This window comes from Cygnus atratus, chromosome 5, assembly GCF_013377495.2.
Source record: "Cygnus atratus isolate AKBS03 ecotype Queensland, Australia chromosome 5, CAtr_DNAZoo_HiC_assembly, whole genome shotgun sequence".
Taxonomy (NCBI): Eukaryota; Metazoa; Chordata; class Aves; order Anseriformes; family Anatidae; genus Cygnus; species Cygnus atratus.
This window is the reverse complement of record NC_066366.1, coordinates 20,783,311-20,803,884: the sequence shown is the minus strand read 5'-3', so window position 1 is coordinate 20,803,884 and position 20,574 is coordinate 20,783,311. Positions and strand designations below refer to the sequence as shown.

At 41.4% G+C, this 20,574-nt stretch overlaps 1 protein-coding gene across 5 annotated transcripts in view; it reads left to right on the top strand.

Annotated features, from left to right (window-relative positions):
* The first annotated feature begins 569 nt into the window (after nt 1–569).
* NPAS3 (neuronal PAS domain protein 3) overlaps nt 570–20,574 on the top strand; it is a 624,784-nt gene continuing 604,779 nt past the window's right edge. For 4 of the 5 annotated variants that reach the window (XM_035552119.2, XM_035552117.2, XM_035552116.2 and 1 more), the window contains exon 1: nt 3,965–4,529. In XM_035552119.2, the coding sequence (XP_035408012.1) occupies nt 4,480–4,529 (50 nt within the window). In that variant the 5' untranslated portion in view covers nt 3,965–4,479. Of the gene's footprint in view, nt 663–3,964; nt 4,530–20,574 lie in introns of those variants that run through there. The other variant, XM_050710846.1, reaches the window with a different exon arrangement.

Sequence of the window (20,574 nt, the reverse complement as noted above, 5' to 3'; positions counted from 1 at the left end):
TATTACTTCATTGAGACAGAGAAATCCTCTAAGACTCGCATTTTGGGTGGAGGGTGGGGGGTGGAGGGACGGGAAGGAGGAGGGAAAAAAGGCAACATTTGCTGCTCATCATTTTCACTGCACCGCTAAAGTAATTGCGCCCCCCTCTCTCCTCCCCGTCCCTCCTCAGCTTGGATTTTTCTCTTATATCTACAGCTTCAGTGGTATTAGACATACCTTTTTTTTTTTTTTTTTTTTTGTAGCTCCGATATTCCCCCTCCCCCCCCCAAACCCTCGCGCGTTGCGTGCCTGCAATTCGGTGAAATCCCCCCCCCTCACCCCGAGCCCCCCCAAACTCCTCTCGCTCTCAGCCCGGCAGCTCACATCAAAGCGCCCTTCCTCACTCACAGTGGCCGCCACTCACTAATGGGATTGCAGCGTGCCTGGCTCTGCTGCTGCAGCCGCCGGAGGGAGAGTCGCCGCTGCTGCACCTCTTCGCCGACAGTCTCCGGGTGCTGAGCCGCGGGGATGATCAGGATCTTCCCGGATTTCAGCGTGCAGGTGACGGCGGCGGCCGGCGGGGCGGCCGGGGGGGTGCCGGCGGCGCCGGGCATGGGGCGAGCCGGCGCCGCGGCCAACGGCAACCCGCAAAACGTCCAGGGCATCACCTCCTACCAACAACGGTGAGCACAGAGGGGAGAGGGGTGTGCGGCTCTTCCCGAGGCTCCCTCACTTGCTTTTTCTTTGTGCTTTTGTGTTTCTTTGTTCCCCCCCCCCCCCCTTTATATATACATATATTTTAAAATCTCTCCTTGCTCTGTGATTGCTGGGGGGGAGCTTGGTCGGAGGGGAGGGTTTTTTCTTTTCTTTTTTCCCCCTTATTTTTTTTAATACAGCATCTTTTAAAATGCACTGAGAAGTAAACACAATCTCCTAGTTTTGTCTTGGATGAGCTGGAAAGCAACAATAGCGGAAAAAAAAAAAAGTGAGACCCCGGCAGCTTAGTTTGGCTGCTGCAAAGTTTGGGATCCCGTCCGCTCATCCTTTCTAAAGAGGAATTTCTCAATGTCAATGCCTTGTGCAAATCCCAGTGTGTGGCAGCCAGGGGGATAATTGATCAAGGTATGCTGATTGATAATTTGCTTTCAACCAAGAAAGAGAACAATTTTCACTTGGGGTTGCACACTTGCAATTCCACATTGTAGTTTAATAGTATTATCATGTCACCTGTTACTACAGGGGAATATAGCACGAAACCCTAAGTATACTCAGCACTGTTATTTTTTCATCCTAAATGCATTCTAATGCAAATGCAGGAAATTCACAGAGAGCGCCTTTAGGAAGCAAAGCGTAGAAAGTTGGCAGTAAGTCATAATGAAGTTTAAAGACCTTCCCCATTCCTCCTAACAATCCATCGATACGTGCTGATACTAACACGAAGCTTAATTAATGACCTGACATTTCTTTGTGCTTCTGCGAGGCAAAACCTGAAGTTTGGCTCTGGTAGGTTTCTCTATGATAAGCTTAGCACCGAAGCCGAGTCCTCAAAAAAAAAAAAAAAAAAAGGTAGCTGACAGACAACAGATAAATAAATGTAGGCTGAAATCGGAACAAAACTGTTACATTTCTCTAAATGCAATAAAAATGACACTGTCCCAACTATCCTGCTTTCCCACATAGCATTAAATTAAATCCTGAGGAAAATGCGATATAATCACAAGTATCCGAACTAAACATCTCTATAATGTAAAAGCAAAATCGTAGAAAGTTTTAACGTAATATTTCAAACAATTGGTTGAAGGGCCAGATTCAGATAATTTTGCTGTTCAGCAACTTTGAGTTGCTTCCTATAGTTTTGGAAAACACAAGCTCTATTTTCCATCTGATTCTCATGATAGAAAACGTTTGTTGGTAACTTTTGTAGGTTTTATTAAATGAAAAAAAAATAGGAAGCTGATACTCCTGAAATAATCCCTGATGATGCCCAAGCACTTTCTCAGCTGAGGACCATTCGAAACTAAGCATGAGTCTCGTTTTGCTCAAGCAAGCACACCAATCTTTCGTATCTAAACCAACTTGACTGTGAGAGATATAAAGAATGGATTAAAGTTGATTTCTTTTCACGGTTTCGGTATGATTTTTGTCACTTATAAAATATTTAAATTACAATGGAAACTGACGGACACTTTAACGAGGAAGTACAGGCAGCAATCACAATAGTTTAGTCTGTGAAGTGGGGAAGTCAAGGGTCAGAAATGTCAGTTTGGCTTTTAGACAAATGAAAGAGACCTCTGGAGACTTTAAGTTAAACAGAAGTATATAGACAAGGCAGCATGCGAATTTCCAATACCTCGCGTTTAATAGTTTGATTATGTCAGCCTGTAATCAGGCAGAAGTTAGGAAAGCACCACTTCTCCCCAAACTCCCAACACCTCTAATCCAAATATTGCTTAGCAGATACTCAAGCGCTCGGACTAGTAAGAACCCAGAGCAGCCTGGACGTCTTGCAAACTAACCTAACAAGGGGAAACATTTTTGCACTTCTTCCAAGTATTAACTGTATCTTATAGGCAGCACGGCGCTCTTTCCTTTGAACGATTTTTAATTCGAGCTTTTTGTAAATGCTTAAAATACAGCGGCCGCCGCCACCTTCTTGAGTGGCTGCAAAAAAGCGAGGTGACACCTGTTAACTTTTTTTTTCTTCTTCTTTTTGGAGGCGAGGAGACCCGTGCCGGACAGAAACGGCACGTGGCACTTTGCAGGTCGCCCCTCTCGCCAGCCCTCCACCCGCACCCCCGAGGCGAGCCCCGGCCGCGGCTGCGCCCGCGCCGCTTCCCCCGGCGGCTGCGCACCTGCGCGGCGGAGGCTGCGCGGACGCAGGGCGGGCGGCGGCGGCGGCGGGGGGCTTCCCCCTGTGCCCCCCTCCCTCCTTCCCTCCCGGGGGGCTCCGCGCAGCGCCGGGAGCAGGGTTAGGGGGGCCCGCAGGGTTAGGGGGGCCCGGCCGCCTCCTGCGGGAGGAGCCCCCCCGGCCGCCGGCGCGCACCCAACTTCCAGGTGCTCCGGCAACTTCTGCCCCGCTCGCAGGCGTGCTCCCATCCCCTCCTCCCCTTCAGCCCCCCCTCCCCTTTATTCTTTCCCACCCCCTCCCGCCGGCACTGTGGCGGAAAGGTTTGTCGCGGAGAAATGCTCCCGACGGGCCGGGCTGACCCGTCCCCCGGGCGGGTTTCCCCGGGAGCAGGATGAGGCCCGGCAGGCTGTCCTTCCAAGGCGGCGGCGGAACGAGCCGCGAAGTTACCTTGGAGATGGAAGCTTTCCGCGGAGGAGCGCTTTCTCGTCCCAAAGCTCCTCGCGCCCGGCTTTTCCCGACGTCCTGGAGGAGACAATTAAGAGATAGCGGTTTCTTTCCCCGCTCCTTTCTTTTGGGCTTAGTTTCATAACGTCCGGTGAAACGGCATCAAGTCCTGCCCCCTTCCCCGGCCGAGCGGCTCGGCGCCCCCCGGCACAGCCCCGGCCCCGCCATGGGCGACCCCGGCCGCGGAGGGGGCTCGGGGGCTGGCAGGGGGCTGCCCGGAGCCGCTGCCGCCCGGCCCGGGGGCAACCCGCCGACCCCCCTAACGTCGGTGTGAGCACCGACACCGCCCGGGCCCGCGGAAGCCCACGGGGACGCCCCGGCCGCACTCGGGGTGAGCCCGCGGGGTCTCCGCGCCCGCGGAACTGTGCAGGGAGCTCCCCCCCCCGTCCTCCCGCCCGCCTCGGCTCCGCTTCTCCGCCGGAGCCCAGACTCCGGCGGAGGAAAGTGTGCGAAACTGCAACTGAGTGGCGTTGTTGCGCCGGCAGCGGAGCCTGCGTCCGCTGCACGCAGAGTGGGAGCGGAGCCGGGGAAGCAAGCTGGAAAATGCCCAGAAATACTTTCCCGGCGGTCAAGCCCGGAGAGCCCTGACTCCCCTCCTTCCCTCCCCAGCCCCCGCCCCGCTCGCCCGGCGCCCCGCGGAGCCCGGCCGCGGCCGCGGGGGTGCGAGCGGCGGCGGGCGGGTGTGCGAGTGTCTGGGTGTGCGTGCGTGTGTGTGAGTGTGTGTGTGTGTGCGTGTGTGTGTGCCGCACCTGCCGGGCGATGCCAGCGGCCGGGCTGCCCGCCGGGGCTGCGCCGCGGCTCGCTCTCCCCGCCGCCGCCGCCGCCGGCCGCCGCTGCCTGCGCTGGGCATGTCTCTGGGGCCGGCGGGGCCCCGGCTCCCTCCGCTCCTCGGCTTATGGACGGCGGCAGCGGCTGCAGCAGCGCTAGCGAGCGAGCGAGCGAGCGAGCAACCTGCACCAGGACCGCGCGGAGGAGCGGGAGCCCGCGATGCTTTGGCCTCAGTACTTTTCCTTAGCCTGTCTGGCTAACCGGGGCCATCGCTGCCGCCGCTGCTGCTGCTAGACACACAACACACACCAACATCAGGAGGGGGAAAAGTAAGGGAGAGAGAGGAGGAAAAAAAAAAAAAAAAAAAAAAGAGCAGGAAGATGGCGCCCACCAAGCCAAGCTTTCAGCAGGATCCTTCCAGGCGAGAACGGTAACACTTTCTCTTTATTGAACCTGCAGCAGCAGCAGCAGCCGCAGCAGCGCCGGGCCGCGCCGTGCCGCCGCCGCCGGGGCCGGGGCCGGGGCCGGGCTGGCTGCCATGCCGGGGTGGGGGGACCTGCCGCCGGCCCCCGCCGCTCGCCCCGCCGGGCACCGGGAGTTCCCCCCGATGCGTACCGCCGGCCGCCGCGCACACGCGCCGACACACGGACGCACACGCACACAGACAGACACACGGACACAGGGCGAGCCGCGCGAGCAGCCCCGCTCCGGCAGCCGCACGGCGAGCGGGCGGGCGTGCGTGTGTGTGTGTGCGTGTGTCTGTGTGTGTGCGTGTGTCTGTGTGTGTGCGCGGAGCCGTGAGGCCCCCCCGGGGCTCCCCCCCCTCTCGGCGGCGGCGGGGGGGCGGCGGGGCGCCGCGCCAGGCCCGGCTCTCCGGGCGGCCCCGCCGGTGCGGTTCAAGTGCGGCTAGGCCGGAGCTTGTGGGGGGGCTCGCTGCCAGCTGCTCCCCCCCCACCCCCCCCTTTGCCCTCCGTCGCCGCCGCCGGGCGGGTGCCGGCGCCCCCCGGGGCGGGCGGAGCGGAGCCGGTGCGCGGGCGGGCGGGGGGCGGCGTGCGGGGCCCGGCGGGGGGGCGGGGGACGGGAGCGGGGTGCGCTGCCCCCCCCCCCCCCCCCCCCCCCCATGAGCTCCGGCTGCCCCCGGGCACTTTTCTTGGGGAGAGACCGCGCGCTATTAATCTGCGGCGCCGCTGACACGAATTGCCCGTAGCGGATTTGTTGTAGTAAAGTGAATCTTTCTAGAAGTGCCTGGTAGGAAACGGGAGTACAAGTTCATGTGATGTTACTTTGTGGTTCTTACAAAAGTCCTCGCAGCTCCGGTGCTGCACCGCCAGGAGATGCGTGCCCACAAGGAGAGCAGCCGGAGGGGGTCGGGTGGGCTTTCTATTTCTTATTTTTTTATCCCCTCTTTCTTTTCCCCCTTCGTCGCCGGAAGGGAGCTGGAGGGTAAGGGGTGAGGAAGGTTCCTGGCTTGTCGTAAAAATGAAAATTAACATTTAGACAGCTTTTAAAAGTAGCTGGATCGTGTGTTGCTCAGTTTATACTTCACAGCACAAGTAAGCTGAAAAATATTTAACGAAAATAAAGTGTAGGGGACTGGGTTCATTTTAATCTTAATTTCAAACTTCTTTTTTTTTAAATTATTATTTTATTTTATTTTATTATTATTATTTTTTTATTTCAGTATGTTCAGCGTTTCCAGGATAGCTTCCAAACCCCACAGATTTTGTCTAGATAGCTATGTTATTTTTCCCAAGGAAGCGGGCTGCCCCGTATCAGGAATACGTACATCTCATATTCGCTACTGAAGTGTTAATGCCGCGGTGTTGGCTGCATTAGTATTAACTGTTGCACTTTGACAAGGCTCTATTGATATGTAGCCGAATTTGGAGATACATGTAATGGGAAAACAGTGCATTCTCGGCAGTCAATAACTTAGAGATTCTCATCTTCAACTATAAATATTTTTTTAAAGCTCCCCATTTCAGGGGCTGCAGGGGCATTTCTACTGTGCTAATAACACTTATAGCGGCAGGCTTTTCTGCTGTGGAGTTCTTTGTTGGGAAAACAATTTGTATCAGTAAGTCCCGTCCCCCCCCCAACACACAATTCTGCTGTCTTCTTTCTGAGAAAAGCACTATATTAGTACTAAGTGTATTTGCCAGGATAGCTTCAGTAATCTCTCCAGCAGAAGCATATTTGTGTGCCATTTTGGGAATTTCTCTGAGATAGGAATCTTGAAGATAGAATTAATTTCTAGGGGAAACTTCATAGCCTGTGCATGAGTGCTTTCTTTATCACCTGTCTCCATTTGGCATTCGGAGAAGGTAAATCAAAGTGCGCGATTTGTTATTCTGCTCCACTTGAGAGCTGAACTAAATAACACTTGGTCTGAAATTCTGATTGAAGTTGTAGGAGGATATACTGTATTTAATTTAATGCCCTTTAATAGCATCTTCTTGTTCAGCTCTGATGCTGTCATTTTAAAGGTTGGATCGGAGTAGTTTTTCCCTGTAGGGAGTGGGAGGAGTAATCATTTCAGGGGAAAAAAAAGTAGTCTAAATTCCTAGAACACTAATAGCCCCAAACTTGGCCTAGTGTCCAAGCAGTTGCCTTTTGCCCCTAGGGTTCACTTTCTTACCGTTCTTTATGATGCTCTGAAAAGTTCAGGCATAAATATCGCACGTGCGAGTTGACGACATCTTTTGTATCAGAAATAATGTCAATCTACACATTCTCTTAAAAAGTTACTGGAAAGATACAGCAATGCTTCAATAAACAGGCCCTCGAGTTCTTTTTCTTTAAAATTCTGCAATGTGCTTCCAAAGTCTTCTGTGTAACTGTTTATTTTAGCTGTTTTGTACACATCCTTTCAGCTGTACATGTCAAGCCACTTGAAACGCAGGCACATATAAGTTACTTAAGGGGTTTTGCAGGCTCTTTTCTTAGTTGCTACTTCAATAAACTAGTTCTCAAGATGAAGAATCCCATGAGTGAACTTTGCGTACGGTCTTTGTTTAGTCTTCTTTTTGACAATATTTAGGTAGACGGTGTTGTTGTTTTCCAGCAAGAGGTTAATAATTACAAAACAAATATAAAAGGTGGTAGTCTTTGATGCAAGCAGGCACTTGAATTGTTTTGAAACTTTTCCACCTGTTTAGATTTTTGAAAGGATGTTTGAGAAGTTGCACACATAATTTGATTTTCTTTTAAACTATGAGTGTTAGCAAATTTTACAGTTACAGTAGGAGTTTAGGGTTTTTCAATTGTGTGGATATATAACCAAGAAAATTAAATAGACAGAAGTGTCATGCATATGATATGCCAGCATTGATTTGTAAAGCATATCATAATATCAGAGTGCTATTGGTTTAAAGTGAAAGAGAAAAAAAAAAACACCTTTATTTTGGCATTTCTTTCTAGAGCATGAGCTTAAACATAGCGGTGATAAATGATGATATGCATTGTCTAACACTTGCTTTTATATAAATAGCTCCAGAAGATTGCTTAAATGATAATCGAAAATATGAAATAGGGTGGCCTTCATATCACAAGGCCAAGGGTCTACAAATGGAAAAACTGAAATAATGAAATATTTCCAAGGCAACAGACTGTCAACAAGAACAGTAATGCATGGGCATATCATAGAGCTACCAGAGAGGATATTAGATCTTATAGCTCTAGAGCCAGGAGTTATAATGACCTTTATTAAATAGAGCCCTCCCACATTACAACAATCTTTCCTATTTCTGATTTATGGATTAGCAGTCATACTACTCTTCATAATTTGAAACATTCTCCCACCATATTTGATTTGCTGCATTTTTCTCCACTGGAATCATACATTATTTAGAGCTTACATGAGAGTATTGATCAACAAAAGTTATATTACATATTTTCAGTAACTAATGGGATTCCGAATAACAAGGTTTTGTCTGCAGCTCTGTTTCTGCATTCTTTACAGCACAACTGTGGTTTTTTTATTTTTTTTCTTACAAGTTATATCTACTTAGCTTGTTTTATACCATTATAGGGATACTGTATTGTAATCCTATATTATTAATAATTTTTAAATAATTAGGGAGTTACGATAACAGATTAATCCAGCACCCAGAACTGTAGGTATTTTATAGAGAACATCACGATATATTGTCAACATCCGTCTCCTTTTATTAATGTCTCACTGGAGTTTCAGACTCTAACATATTGGCAGTTTCAAATCACGTTTGTTTGAAACTTGGCACACAAGTTGCCAGCTCAGATGGGAATTTTACTGTGAGAGTGATGTAAAACAGTTGTTGAAAAATTGACGTTTGAGGCATTAGGTTCATCAGCATTCTTACTAAAAAGTACAAATAGTTTAAATAAATATTTTTTTTCATAAAACTATCTTTATAATGATACCTTCTTTATTAGAAAATGTATTCTAAGATAAGAATTTCAAATAGCTGATACTGAACATGAAAATTAACTCTTATCATTTCATAAAAATTTTGGGATTGATTCTGCTCCTAGTGAGGTCAGTAAGATGAAGCCCTTTCACAAAAGTGGCAGAATTTTAATTTAGCATCATTTTTGTTGTTGTTGTTGTTGTTAAGTTTAATGTTATGAGACATTTCCTGAAATCTCATCTCATGTGAGTGAACCTTAACGTTCAGTCAGTCTATTGGATTCATTTTGTATTATTGTCAGTGGAAACTCTTGCAGGTGTAGAAGCACCTCATGTGAGATGAGATTTCAGCATTAGTCGCGTTATTTTAAAATGAATTAAGTGAACTTGTTCTGTGGGGTGTCAGCCTGGAAATTTGTTTTTATATTTTAATGTCAACGTACATAGCCATAACTTTTCATTTCCCCCCCAATCATTTGTTTTGTTTTGTTTGTTTGTTTATGCTTAATATTTGCCTTTTTGTTTTCGTTTTTGAAAGATGCTGCCAAAGATTTATGGCCATAAGAGAAAATGTTTTGAAATTTTATCTCATAACAATTGCATTTTTTTCAATTTCTTTCTGTGTAATATTTACAAGCCTACTGCGTGTAATTTTTAATATACAAAGTCCCATTAGTGCGAATGAGGTGTGTGACTTTTTGTTTAATAGGACTTTGCATAGCAAGCATAATTTGTAATAACATTGCATTTTGCTGCATAAGAAGATGTACTATAGTAAGAATAAAATGGTTGCTGCCGTGTCTTATAGGACTAGAGCATTGTTCTGTGACTAGCTCGAGCAGTAGTTTTGCAATACACAAAGTCGTAGTCAATGAATAGGAGTGTCGTGTCATTGATTTGAACAGGATTCTGAGTAGTAAAAATATTCATTAATTTTGTATTCTATAGTAGACTATTACATGGGACAAAGAAGGTATGGTAAGGGTGGGATAGTATTTGTGTCTGTAACTTGGCAGAACTGGACCCTGTCTTTGGGATAATATTGAGTTCAAGTTGTACCTTAATCTTTAAAAAGTCCCAAATGAAATTATCCGTATAATTAAAGTATACTCCAGGGAATCACAAGTAAGGATAAAAGTATTTTTACTATATAATTCAATAGATATGAATTTATTCTCAGTGAGACGACAATGAGAAGCTTTAGCATACTTTAGTGGGAGGAGGATTGGACTTAGCATCTGTGTATTATTATAAAACATGAAAGTCCTGAGATTCTCAAGTAAAGATGGAACAGTCCTCAAGGAGATTCTGATCTCAGTCTGCTGCAGCCCGATACTGAGAGTTATGTATCTTGCGCGCAGGCAAGAGTCAGTCACATTATAGAACAAGTGATATGTAAGCAAGGATTTGAAATGGATTACCAAAAGTGGAGTTTTGAAGATTTGTTGCAGGCGATTTTCCCAACAGTTTGTGTGTTTTGTGTTTTGGACTTTCACTCTTAGGCCATTTCTTGCCATTTGTCTGTTCCGGGGAATTTCTCCCCGATGTCGTTACAACAGCTGAAGAAGAATTTAGTGTTAATGCTAAGTATTTCTGTAGCTATGTTGTCTTTGCTGTTGTTTTTGTTGATTTTTTTTTTTAAATATAGCTTAGTGTGCTTAGAAAAGGCTGTCAACATTGTTATACATGTTTTACTGATGAGATAGTTACAAAACATTTTTGAAAACTAGCAGAAGTGGCAGAAGATGTCAATGTTAGTACTAGGAATAAAATTCCAGCCCCCATTTTGACTGCGTATTCAAAGATTACACTGCCTTCGTTAGAGGAATTTACATTTCTTTTACAGGCAAAACCTCCACTGAAATAAAGTGCTTTCAGAGAATGGCTTGATTGCAACTTAAAATTAGCTGTTAGCTTGATATATAATAGAAGTTCAACACTTACGTTAAATAATTTAAGTGGAAAAGTGCTGTTCCATTACCTGCAGGCATCTTAGGTTTACATATGTATATAGTGAACTTACGGGATGTGGTCTGAATAATATGTATGTATGTAATCTACAATTATGTCCCTGGAGCTTGGATTTTCTGAAGAGTCTATTGGATTTAGGCATCTAACACATACTGCATTTCAGTGAAATATGGGCACCTAAATCCTATAAGCCCCCTTTTAAATACTTGCCTGGGAATTTTGTCTCTAAAAGGCATTTAGAACAAGCTTCATTACACAATACATTGTTTTAAACTGAATTTTATTGAGTAATGAATAGTCTTTGAACAGTCAGTTTGGATTAAATCCTAAAGGGTATAGTTTTGCTTGAATTTAGGCACAGAACTGATACATTTCTATTTTGTCTGGGGGAGGGGGGCGTCATCTGTTTTTCTTTTGCTGATGTTTCGTGTCTGAAAGTCATGTGCATATTCACATTTATGGTTGGTTTACTCACAGCCTAGGTTTATACGACTTAGGTGGCTCAGAATTGTCCTTCCAAGGCTGTAATTCATTTAGCTAAAGTGTGACATACCAAATTTGAGAAGAATGCTTGTTAGAAAGCTGTCTTTTCCCAGAGTCGATGGGAGGCAGAATATGTTACTTTGTTGGAAAAAAATGTAAGTGGGCAGTCTTCACAGGTCAAGGTTGAGGTCAACAGAAAGAACTGAGTGACTGAATCTGTACAGTGCTGGCAGCAGGATTAAAAAGGGGGAAAAAAGTCTTTAAAAAAGAGAATAGCTGCCAGGGGTACTTATCCTTCAACCTTCACAGCTGCAAAAAAAGTAGCTGATTTTATTTGTCTGAGTATAGTCAGCTGTAGGATTGGTATGTTTGGTTTCCCTTTGCATAAATTACTAATAGTATGGACAGGAGGTTCTCAAAAAATTTACATTGTAAAAAAAACACTCAAACAACAACAACAAAAAACAACTGTTTTCTCTTGGTCGGTAACAAATAGAAGATGAACATAAAAAGAGAAACAAATGCATTGGGCTGCTTTATTTATTCATTCTTTCTGAGCTGCTACTCAGATGTACAACAAAACTTGTATTTCTTGGGGAAAATCAAAACTACAGTAATTTTTTTTAATGGCTGAATGAGCTAGATAAATGGTACTCAAGCAGCAGTGTTTGAAGCATCCAAGTAGTTTACTAAAGTATCTTAATTAATTGGATGTTCTCCTTAATAGTGAGGTTTCCTGTTTGTAGGGAGTGCTCTGTAACAAGAACATACATTTGATACGTAAATGATATATATGATTTGAGAAGGCCCATTTTTATTCAAGATCTATTTTTACTAAACAACTGCTTTAGGTTAACAAACAACAAGAAATAAATGGAGGTGACAGAAAATACAGACTTCACAGGAGAGGAGTGATAGAGAAGATACAGCAGATTCCAGATCTTTCAGACATATATATGCTCTTCCTTTTATTAGTCACTCTACTTACACTCAGATTTTGAATCTAAGAGGTGCTGTCTTTCCTTTTATTCCTTTTTTAACAGAAAGAAAAATGCCTTTATATGGAATTGTGATTTGGAAAGTGTTATTCTGTGCTTTCTGAGCTTTCTGAGAGTTTTTTTTTTTTTTTTTTTTTTTTGTATCACTTATCAAGATTGGAGTAGCAGTCTGTAGGATGTAGCAAACACTGCAGATTCCCTCTTTTTCTCCCCTGAATGATTTGACATACTGAATGGGCATCTTTAGGAACATTCATTATTTAGATTCTTTCATCATGTAGGAAACATTTTGGAGTGATGACTTTTTTTTTTTTTAAATTTTGCTTAATGGTTTTGCAATACTATTGCAAAGAAGTATTTAAATCCTGTTCATTAATTATTTTTTATTGTAGTAATTACCATGTATTACAATATTTGTTTGGTTCAAATAGGAAAAAAGAACAAATTGACTAGGGAAAAGTGTCTTCTGTCTGATAGAGAATATTAGAATATTCACCTAAAAAGCAATATTAGAATTACTGTATATTTGTTCTGCTTGTTACTACTTGTGAGGAAAACTTTAAAGATATTCCACTGACTTGTATACACATATACTGTAAAGTGTAGGCATATGTTGTATGTTAGATAGACACAGTATGTGTATTTGCTTGAAAGGAAATAATGCTAGTTGATTGTCTTCAGCATGCTATAAATGTCTTACTTTAGATAAAGTTAAATGTAAATACATGCAATGGAATGGCGATTTTTTTTCTTCTAATGCTGTGAGGGAAAAGTAGGCTCATCATTTTTTTTGCACATTTTTATTGTTCTGTGTAAATGTAATTTGTTAATCCTGTGAAATTTGTCATAGATAAATTTGCTTGGATTATCTTGTCACCACCGTATCTGCATTCTTTTGTTCATTGCTTATTCATAATTTAACAGTCTGGCAGTGAGCCTTTTTGGGATGCTCACAAAAGATATATGACCTCTACCAGCTGCTACTATAACCTGCAGAATGCACAGCAAGACATTAGAAACGTGAGGATTCCTCTACTGATTAAAGTGCTCTTCATTTAAACAGTCTGTTCATAAGAATCTCAGGAATCTTTGTGGATAGCAGTTTTGATTTTTCTTTTCTCACAAAATTAGTTCTAACATTTTTTATTTTTTTCCCCGAGTGGGAAAACTAACATTGAATCTTAAGATGGTGGTGCTTTGCTTTCAAATGGACTAATGGAAATTAAATCCCTCATTATATATGCATATGTATACATAAGTGTGCATGTGCATATACACATTTGCATATATCTTTACCTATCTCTCTGTATGAACATATATATGTATTTCCTGCAGTTTTACGGTGGGAGAAATTAGTACCAATGTGTGTTATTTTAAAACTAGCTCTTCTATTAGGATATTTTTCAACGCATATTATCCAGTACTAATTTACAGAAGAGTTGTCTGATTTAACCCTGCTTTAGCCCCAGCATCTTACAGATTGTATTGTGTAAATACTCAATATTATACAGTACATGAAAGACATTAAATAGAATGTTACTTGAAGTGTAACAACATTTTAGATTTTCATTATTCTCCTGACTCGGTTTAGCATATAAATTTTTTCCTCTTTTTACTTTTTTTTTTTTCTTCTTATCTGCAGATCAGCTTGTGAGTAATGGCTAGTTTTTACCTCCCCTTTGTGCTGGCACATGATTATAGTTCAAAATAATTCATTGCTAATCCATGCAGTATTGGTTCATCTCCATCACTCTGTTTTGTGATTAGAGCCTCGGGCCTGTAAGAACATCCTTCTGCACAGTTTTTTGCCCTGATTTTCTTTGACTGCAACCCATATTTTAAACAGTTCTGTCATTACCATTCACCCACCAACCCTTCTACATTTTTCAAAACTGTATCAATTACAAGAAATTAATATTTTGGTGGGGTTATTTTTCAGGAGTCTATGAAAAACACTTGTTTTCCACTGCAGTAAGTCTCCAGCAGTGGCGTATAGGGTTTGGTTCATCTCAGTCGATGATGGAAATCTGACTTGAGTTTTTCATTTTTCCTTAGCAGTCTGAATTTCCTGTGTACTTATTTACATTAGGTGCCTCAAGAAGTCCAGGATCTTAAAAAGAAACTGTGCCTTTTTGAAACAGACTATTGTAGAAGAGTAATTACAACCTTGTCATTTTTAACACTATATTTCAAACAGTGCTGTTGTAAAATAAAGCTGATGGAGGAACTTTTAAAATATATAGGGCCTGATCGTACCATGATCACTCCTGTTGAAGTCAGTGTTTATCAGGTCAGATATGAACTGATATGACATTAGAGCTGAGCTTACATGATATAATGATATTGTACCTTGATGAGATTTAAATTTAATATTTCCAGATTATGAAGCAAATCCATCATTTTATTTCACATCAAATAATGCCAGTTTTATGAGAAGGTCATCCAAAAGATTTTTCAAGACTTCGTTTCAGCATTGAGTAGTCCTGTGTTCCTTTTAATAATTACTTTCATCTCATTGTAGCCGTGTGTTTGAAAGTGTAGGTCAATAAGGATGATCGCATTCAGAATTTCATGATCTGTGTAGTGGAACAAATTGAAAGCAAAGCCTGTATCAATCACTGTGAAGGGAGGGTTAATTGTTACTGCTTCTCAAGCCTCTGGACAGATAAACCAGTAATGAAATACTTATTGCTCTGATATGTGAATGGTTAAGGATGAAACAATGGAAACAGAAGCAGTCTTCAAAGATAACAAAAAAAAGAGAAAAAAGAATAATCTGGACTAAAGTAAGATACTGTATATGCTGTGTATTAACATTTTTAAAGTAATTTTTTTTTTCATGTAATACAGCCTTCTGGTAATGATGTAAGACAGCAGAACATATTAGGTTTCTAAAGTGAATACAAAATATGAATTTAAAAGCTTTTATTATGCAAACAATTTTAAATGGTTTACATGATGTCTGGATCTTAGGTAAAAGTAACATTTCTAGCATTAAGTGTTTTCATTTCTTTGTTTTTCATTTGTGGTACTGTTAAGTGTGTTTTTTTTTTTTCTCTTTAAAAGCACAGCTGTATTTACTAAATCGAGTATGTTTTATTTCCTTGTGAAGTCATTTTAAAGCATTTTGTCTACAGCCAACCAGGACACTAAAGGAGTGTTTAAAGATAGAAGCAGCAAAATAAAAATGAGTGCAAAAACAAATTAGGATATTACAGTAAACATTTAACTATTTCTAGAATGTGAACTTAACATTTTAAACATCTGTTAGTTACTTATATGTTGAAATATATGCAAAAATATTTAGCCAAATTGAAGTCTTAGGCCCATGACAATCATCTCAACACAGTGGGTAGTTCTGAAAATTAATGAGAATGATAATACTGTAAAGACTGTTCCAGAGTTTGCCCAAATTCATTATCTGAGACTCTTGTTAAGAACATCTCAAAGAATTTTAACCAGGAAAATATATTAATGGTTCAAAAGCATTTTTCAAAACGGCGATTTATAAAAGTATAATGGAATTATATATGCAAGAGCTATAGTTAGAAACACAAATAACACAGGAGCAGCACATTATGAAGGAATATTTTCCTAATAGCTGAGGTACTTGGCTTTGATTTTGTCCATAGGTGTCAACCTCTACATATTGATTTATATTTTGGGATGGAGGAAATGAAAAAGTGAAGGCAACTTACAAAAATATATGTTTGTGACTCCTTGTTAGCTACTTAATGAGGCCAGTATCTGCTAAAAAGCTCAGTAAAGTAATTAATTTTAGAACTGATGTAAATGTCTTTTAGACAATTGAAAAGCACTTTTAGGAGGATGGGTGATGAGACACATCTTTAGATTTCTCTTCAGAATGTTAAGAATTTCCTGTTGCCTGTTTCCTGATGGGATTGACGCAGCTGTGTATCATATGGAATGAAAGAGGAACTGAGTGCCTGACTTTGTTTTATGCAAGTTCTTTATTTAAGAAAATGTATGTGTTGATTTTGCCTTTTTTATTTTTTTTACCGGTTCCCTCATATAAATGCTATATGCAAAATTATCCAAGTGGGAGCTAATTATAATTAATTTATCTATTTTCTAAGGGATTGTTAATAACTGAAGTTATTATATTAGTTAAGAATGCTTTCTTTCCTTCCTTTTCTTTTCTTTTTTCTCTTTTCTTTTCTTTTCTTTCTTTTCTTTTCTTTTCTTTTCTTTTCTTTTCTTTTCTTTTCTTTTCTTTTCTTTCTTTCTTTCTTTCTTTCTTTCTTTCTTTCTTTTTCTTCCTTTCATGTGCAACGAGAAAGTGGAATGCTTGGAAGATTAATATTTCATTTACATTTGTGTTTTCAGAAGTTATTGATATATAGGAGTGTGTGCAAGTATGTATGTATGCATGTGTAATCATTGGAAAAGAGATCAGTTTATAGAATTTCTTACTCATTTTGTCTGTTTTGCAATCTGTAGCACATTTATACAACAATTTTCATGGAAGATGAGAATGCAAAATAGAGAAAAATGTGAGGATCCAAAATTTTTTTAAATAGTAATTTTTGCCTAGGCTGTCCCACTTCATGGACAGATTCTTTGGAGAGAACTCATGGTGATAAACTGCAATAATTACATTTTCCAGTAATTACCATCCACGGTGAGATGAAGCTTAACAGAAGGTGGCTTAGCTGGTTAACTGATCTGGGGATGGGTGAGGAAAAAGAGCTGCAGATTCATAGCAGTGGGGCCATCCTTCTACTTGCAGCACAGTTCCTGCTACAGGCAGGAGCTGTTTTGTAATGTTGTGTGGTACTCAGTTCCAGTTAGGATTCATACTACCTCAGTCAGTTTAGCTTCTGCTCAGAAGGCTTTATAAGGCAAATTTAGTTGCTATACAAAAAATCCCGGTAAATGCAGTGATAAGAGTAAGGCTGCTTAGTAATGTACAGCGGTCCTATGCTGCTGAAGCAGAACCAAACAAGAATCAAGTACATAGAGTGAGCAGAGGTGTATGCAACTAAGAGGAGTGATTGCAGTATTGCTTCTGAGAATGTCTCCCATACAAGATATTGACTTCCAAATCATTGAGTGAATTCCACTTTCAATATTAAGCTTTGATCCTGTCAACCAGATTTGAAAAAGTTGACCACGTTCCTGTTCTTTTTGCCCTGTGACTTCTTGACTAATGTCATCTTTCTGCTGCCTTTCAACGTTTTAATCACTTCAGTGCATCCTTTGGAGGATCTTTCTCATTCTCCACCCAGCTTCAAGTGGGAGTTCTGTAACGTGTTGTCTCTCAGCCGCCCCCATTCTTTTCCCTCATTCTGCTCTTCATCTTTGCATAATCTTATGTGGAAGCCCAATTAAAGTATCATCTCTTTGCAGATGATTCACAGGCCTAAGGCATTTCTATCTCAGTGAAAGCATAGCCTCACTTCTCTGTCATCTCCTCCTTTATTTCCTAGTTTAGACTTTCATAGTCAAAACAGATCTCCTGGAGTTCTTTTTCGAAGCCCTTCATCTACTTTTTGAGATAACGCTGCCATATTGTCTGATAGGACAAGCACATAATTTGGCAGTCTCACTGATGCACACCTCTCCCTCATAGCTTAGCAACAATTGAAAAGGTAAATAGAATATTTCAAATTGGTGGGGAAGAAATAGAAAAAGAAACAGAAATCATAAACACTGGTATAATTATGCCAATCTATAAATCCACAGGGTGTGCAGTCAATGTATTGTGTGTACTTTTGTTCAATTCAGAATTATTTCAAAAAAATACTGTAGTTCAAGGTAAGGCCATTAAGACTGATAAGATATATGGAAGGAGTTTTGTCAGAAGAGAAGTCAAATAAACTAGGATACTCCATCTTGGAAAAAAGATAAATGAGGTAAGTGGTCTATAATATCATGCAAGGCCTGAAGAAGGCAATCAGGGAACAATCATTAATTAACTCTAATATAATAAGAACAAAGAAACATCCTATAAAATTCTCAGGAAACAGTTAAAACATATAAGAGAAGTTGCTCTCTCTCTCTCTTCTTTTTTTTCCATTTTCTCCCATAATGTACATTAAATGGCGGAATTCCTTGCCTAAGGATGCTTTAGAGATCAAAATGTAAACAGGTTTAAAAATGGATTGGGCATTACTCTGTTATGTCTTTGAGTGGCTATTAACATGACAGTGTTGAGGCAACTCTACTTCAGGAAGTTCTTCCACAGTTGATGGCTGGATGCTGATGTGGGATATCAGGGAAAGGAACACTCTGTTGGTGCTGTATATTTTTACTGGCCTGGTATGACTGTTTTGGTTTGTTCTTAAGGTTCCTTGCATTCAGACAACATCCGTGTCTGGCAGGGTTTTTCTGCCTAACATCCCTGCTATATGTGTTTTCTTGCCTACTCTTCAGTTAAATGCTCATCCTCACTACCAGTGAGGATTATTCTTTTTACAGCCCTATCTGTCTGGAGTCCTTTTACAGAGTTCACTTTCAGAGTGACAGACTGTCACTCTAACCATGTCTTTGTATATCTCCACTGGCTCTGGTGGCTGCATCAAATATTAGCAACTTGCCATAAATATCAAGACCTTCCTTCTTCACCCAGCTGTATCTTAGTTACTATTTCTATTTGTTGACCTTATTCTTCAAGTTACAAGACCAGCCCTGCTTACTACATTTGCAAATACACATTTTTGTGCCACCCCTTATGCTTGGTCCAGGACTCCTTTATAATTAAACTTTTTGATTTAGTTCATTAGTTCATCTCTCCTCCCAAGATGTTCTTTACCTGAGATGCCTACAAAAGTATGGGAGCATCAAGCTATTTGTAACAAGATATCATTGCTTGTGCTGCTAGCTGTCCTTGCCTTATTGGTTCTAAATAGTTTCCTGTCCCTTATCTTATCTGATACTTGCACTGTAAGATATCTAGTGCTAGGGACAGGGTTTTTTACTTTGTCACTTGGTTACCTATTGGTTACCTTGGTTACCTGTGTTAATACTACAGTTACTGCTGTTAATCTGAAAATTTTTGTTAATGATAATAAAAAAAAATCATATATTACAAGTCTTTACTTTTCTGTGTGCTTGGTTGATCTGGGATTCTGAGTGCCTGTAAGCAAAAATGATGTCTTAAGTGTGTTGAAATGTGAAAAGCTTTTCTGAATTTCAGAGGAGACAGGACAAATTAATACCTAGAAATCTACTAAATGTTACTGAACACAGAAATTCATCTATTTGAGGAAATGCCTGCACTGAAAATGATTGGAGAATGTGGGTGCTTGGACAGAATATCACTTTTTTTTTTTTTTTTTTTTAAATATTGTTGCTTGCAACTGCTTTTGGGGATTGCTGAAGATGGGATATGGGAAATATGATTCTGACACAGTACACTTGTTCTTATGTTGTTGTGTAGGATGTTTCTGGAAGCTCTGGTGAGTCTTTTTGGTGTTCCTCTCACTTAGGAAATCATTGAAGAAAAAGGCATCAGCTAAGTAGTTTTGGCTAGTATTATTTGTGGCATATTTCGTAAATGGATGTGAGATGTGTCACAACATAATGACAGTGCTCCTTGGTGTATTTTTCTCTCATGTTGATATGACTAAGCAAATTTTGTCAAAGGTCTGTAATATCAGTTATTTGAATTACTTTATTTATGCCAGTTTTAGAAATAGAACTGATCAATTATTTTCCTAAACATGTAAGCTTGCATACTAGCAGAACATGACTGACTAAACCTGTAGTGGTGGGATGTGACTCACTGAATTAGCCCTTACAAGTGAAAGAAGGCTGAGTGGAGGTGGGCAAGGGCAATGTGCCTGTAAAGCTGACGGAATAATGCAGTATCAGTTTAATAAAATGAAATCCCTTGTAACTTTTTCCAAAAAGTAATTTTGATTTTAAAAATTACTGCTTCCATGCATAGAATATCTAAAAGAGCCTCATCAGAGAGTGTTGGTCTGGAGAACTTGCTCAGGCAGGGTCAGGTAGAGCAGGTTGTCCAGGACTGTGTCTGGCCAGGTTTTGAATATCTCCAAGGAAAGGGATTCAACAGTGTCCCTGACCAACTTGTAGTGTCTGACCATCTCATGGCAAAAAAGATTTTCTTAATATTTAAAAGTATCTTCCTGTCTTTGCCTTATCTCTCTACACCTTTGGCTCCATTTTCTTTGTGATGTCAGATTAGATAGCTGTGGACAGAAATGAGATCTCTTCTTCACCCACTGTTGTTAAGGCTGAATAAGCCCACTTCTCTCAACCTCTCCTGGTGCATTATGTACTGCAGTCCTTTTAAGTATCTTGGTGGTTTTCTGCAGTAGCTCACTCCAGTATGCCCTTGTATTTCTTGTAGTAGAGAGCCCCAAACTGGACACAGTACTCCCAATGCAGTCTCACAAGTGCTGGAAAGAGAGGAAAAAATATAATTCCACCTGCTGTGTACAGTCTAGTTAACATAGACCCGTAGCCAGTTGGCCTTTTGTGCTGCAAGGGTACTACACACTGATGAGGTCCACTACAGACTGGAGATCTGTTGTTTCTTATGGAGTAGACTACCTCTAAAACTGTTTCCTATTGGTCACTCAGTAGGAAACACCAATTTCATGGATTTTCGTAGAATATACTCAATTTGAATGTGAGATTTGTGACAA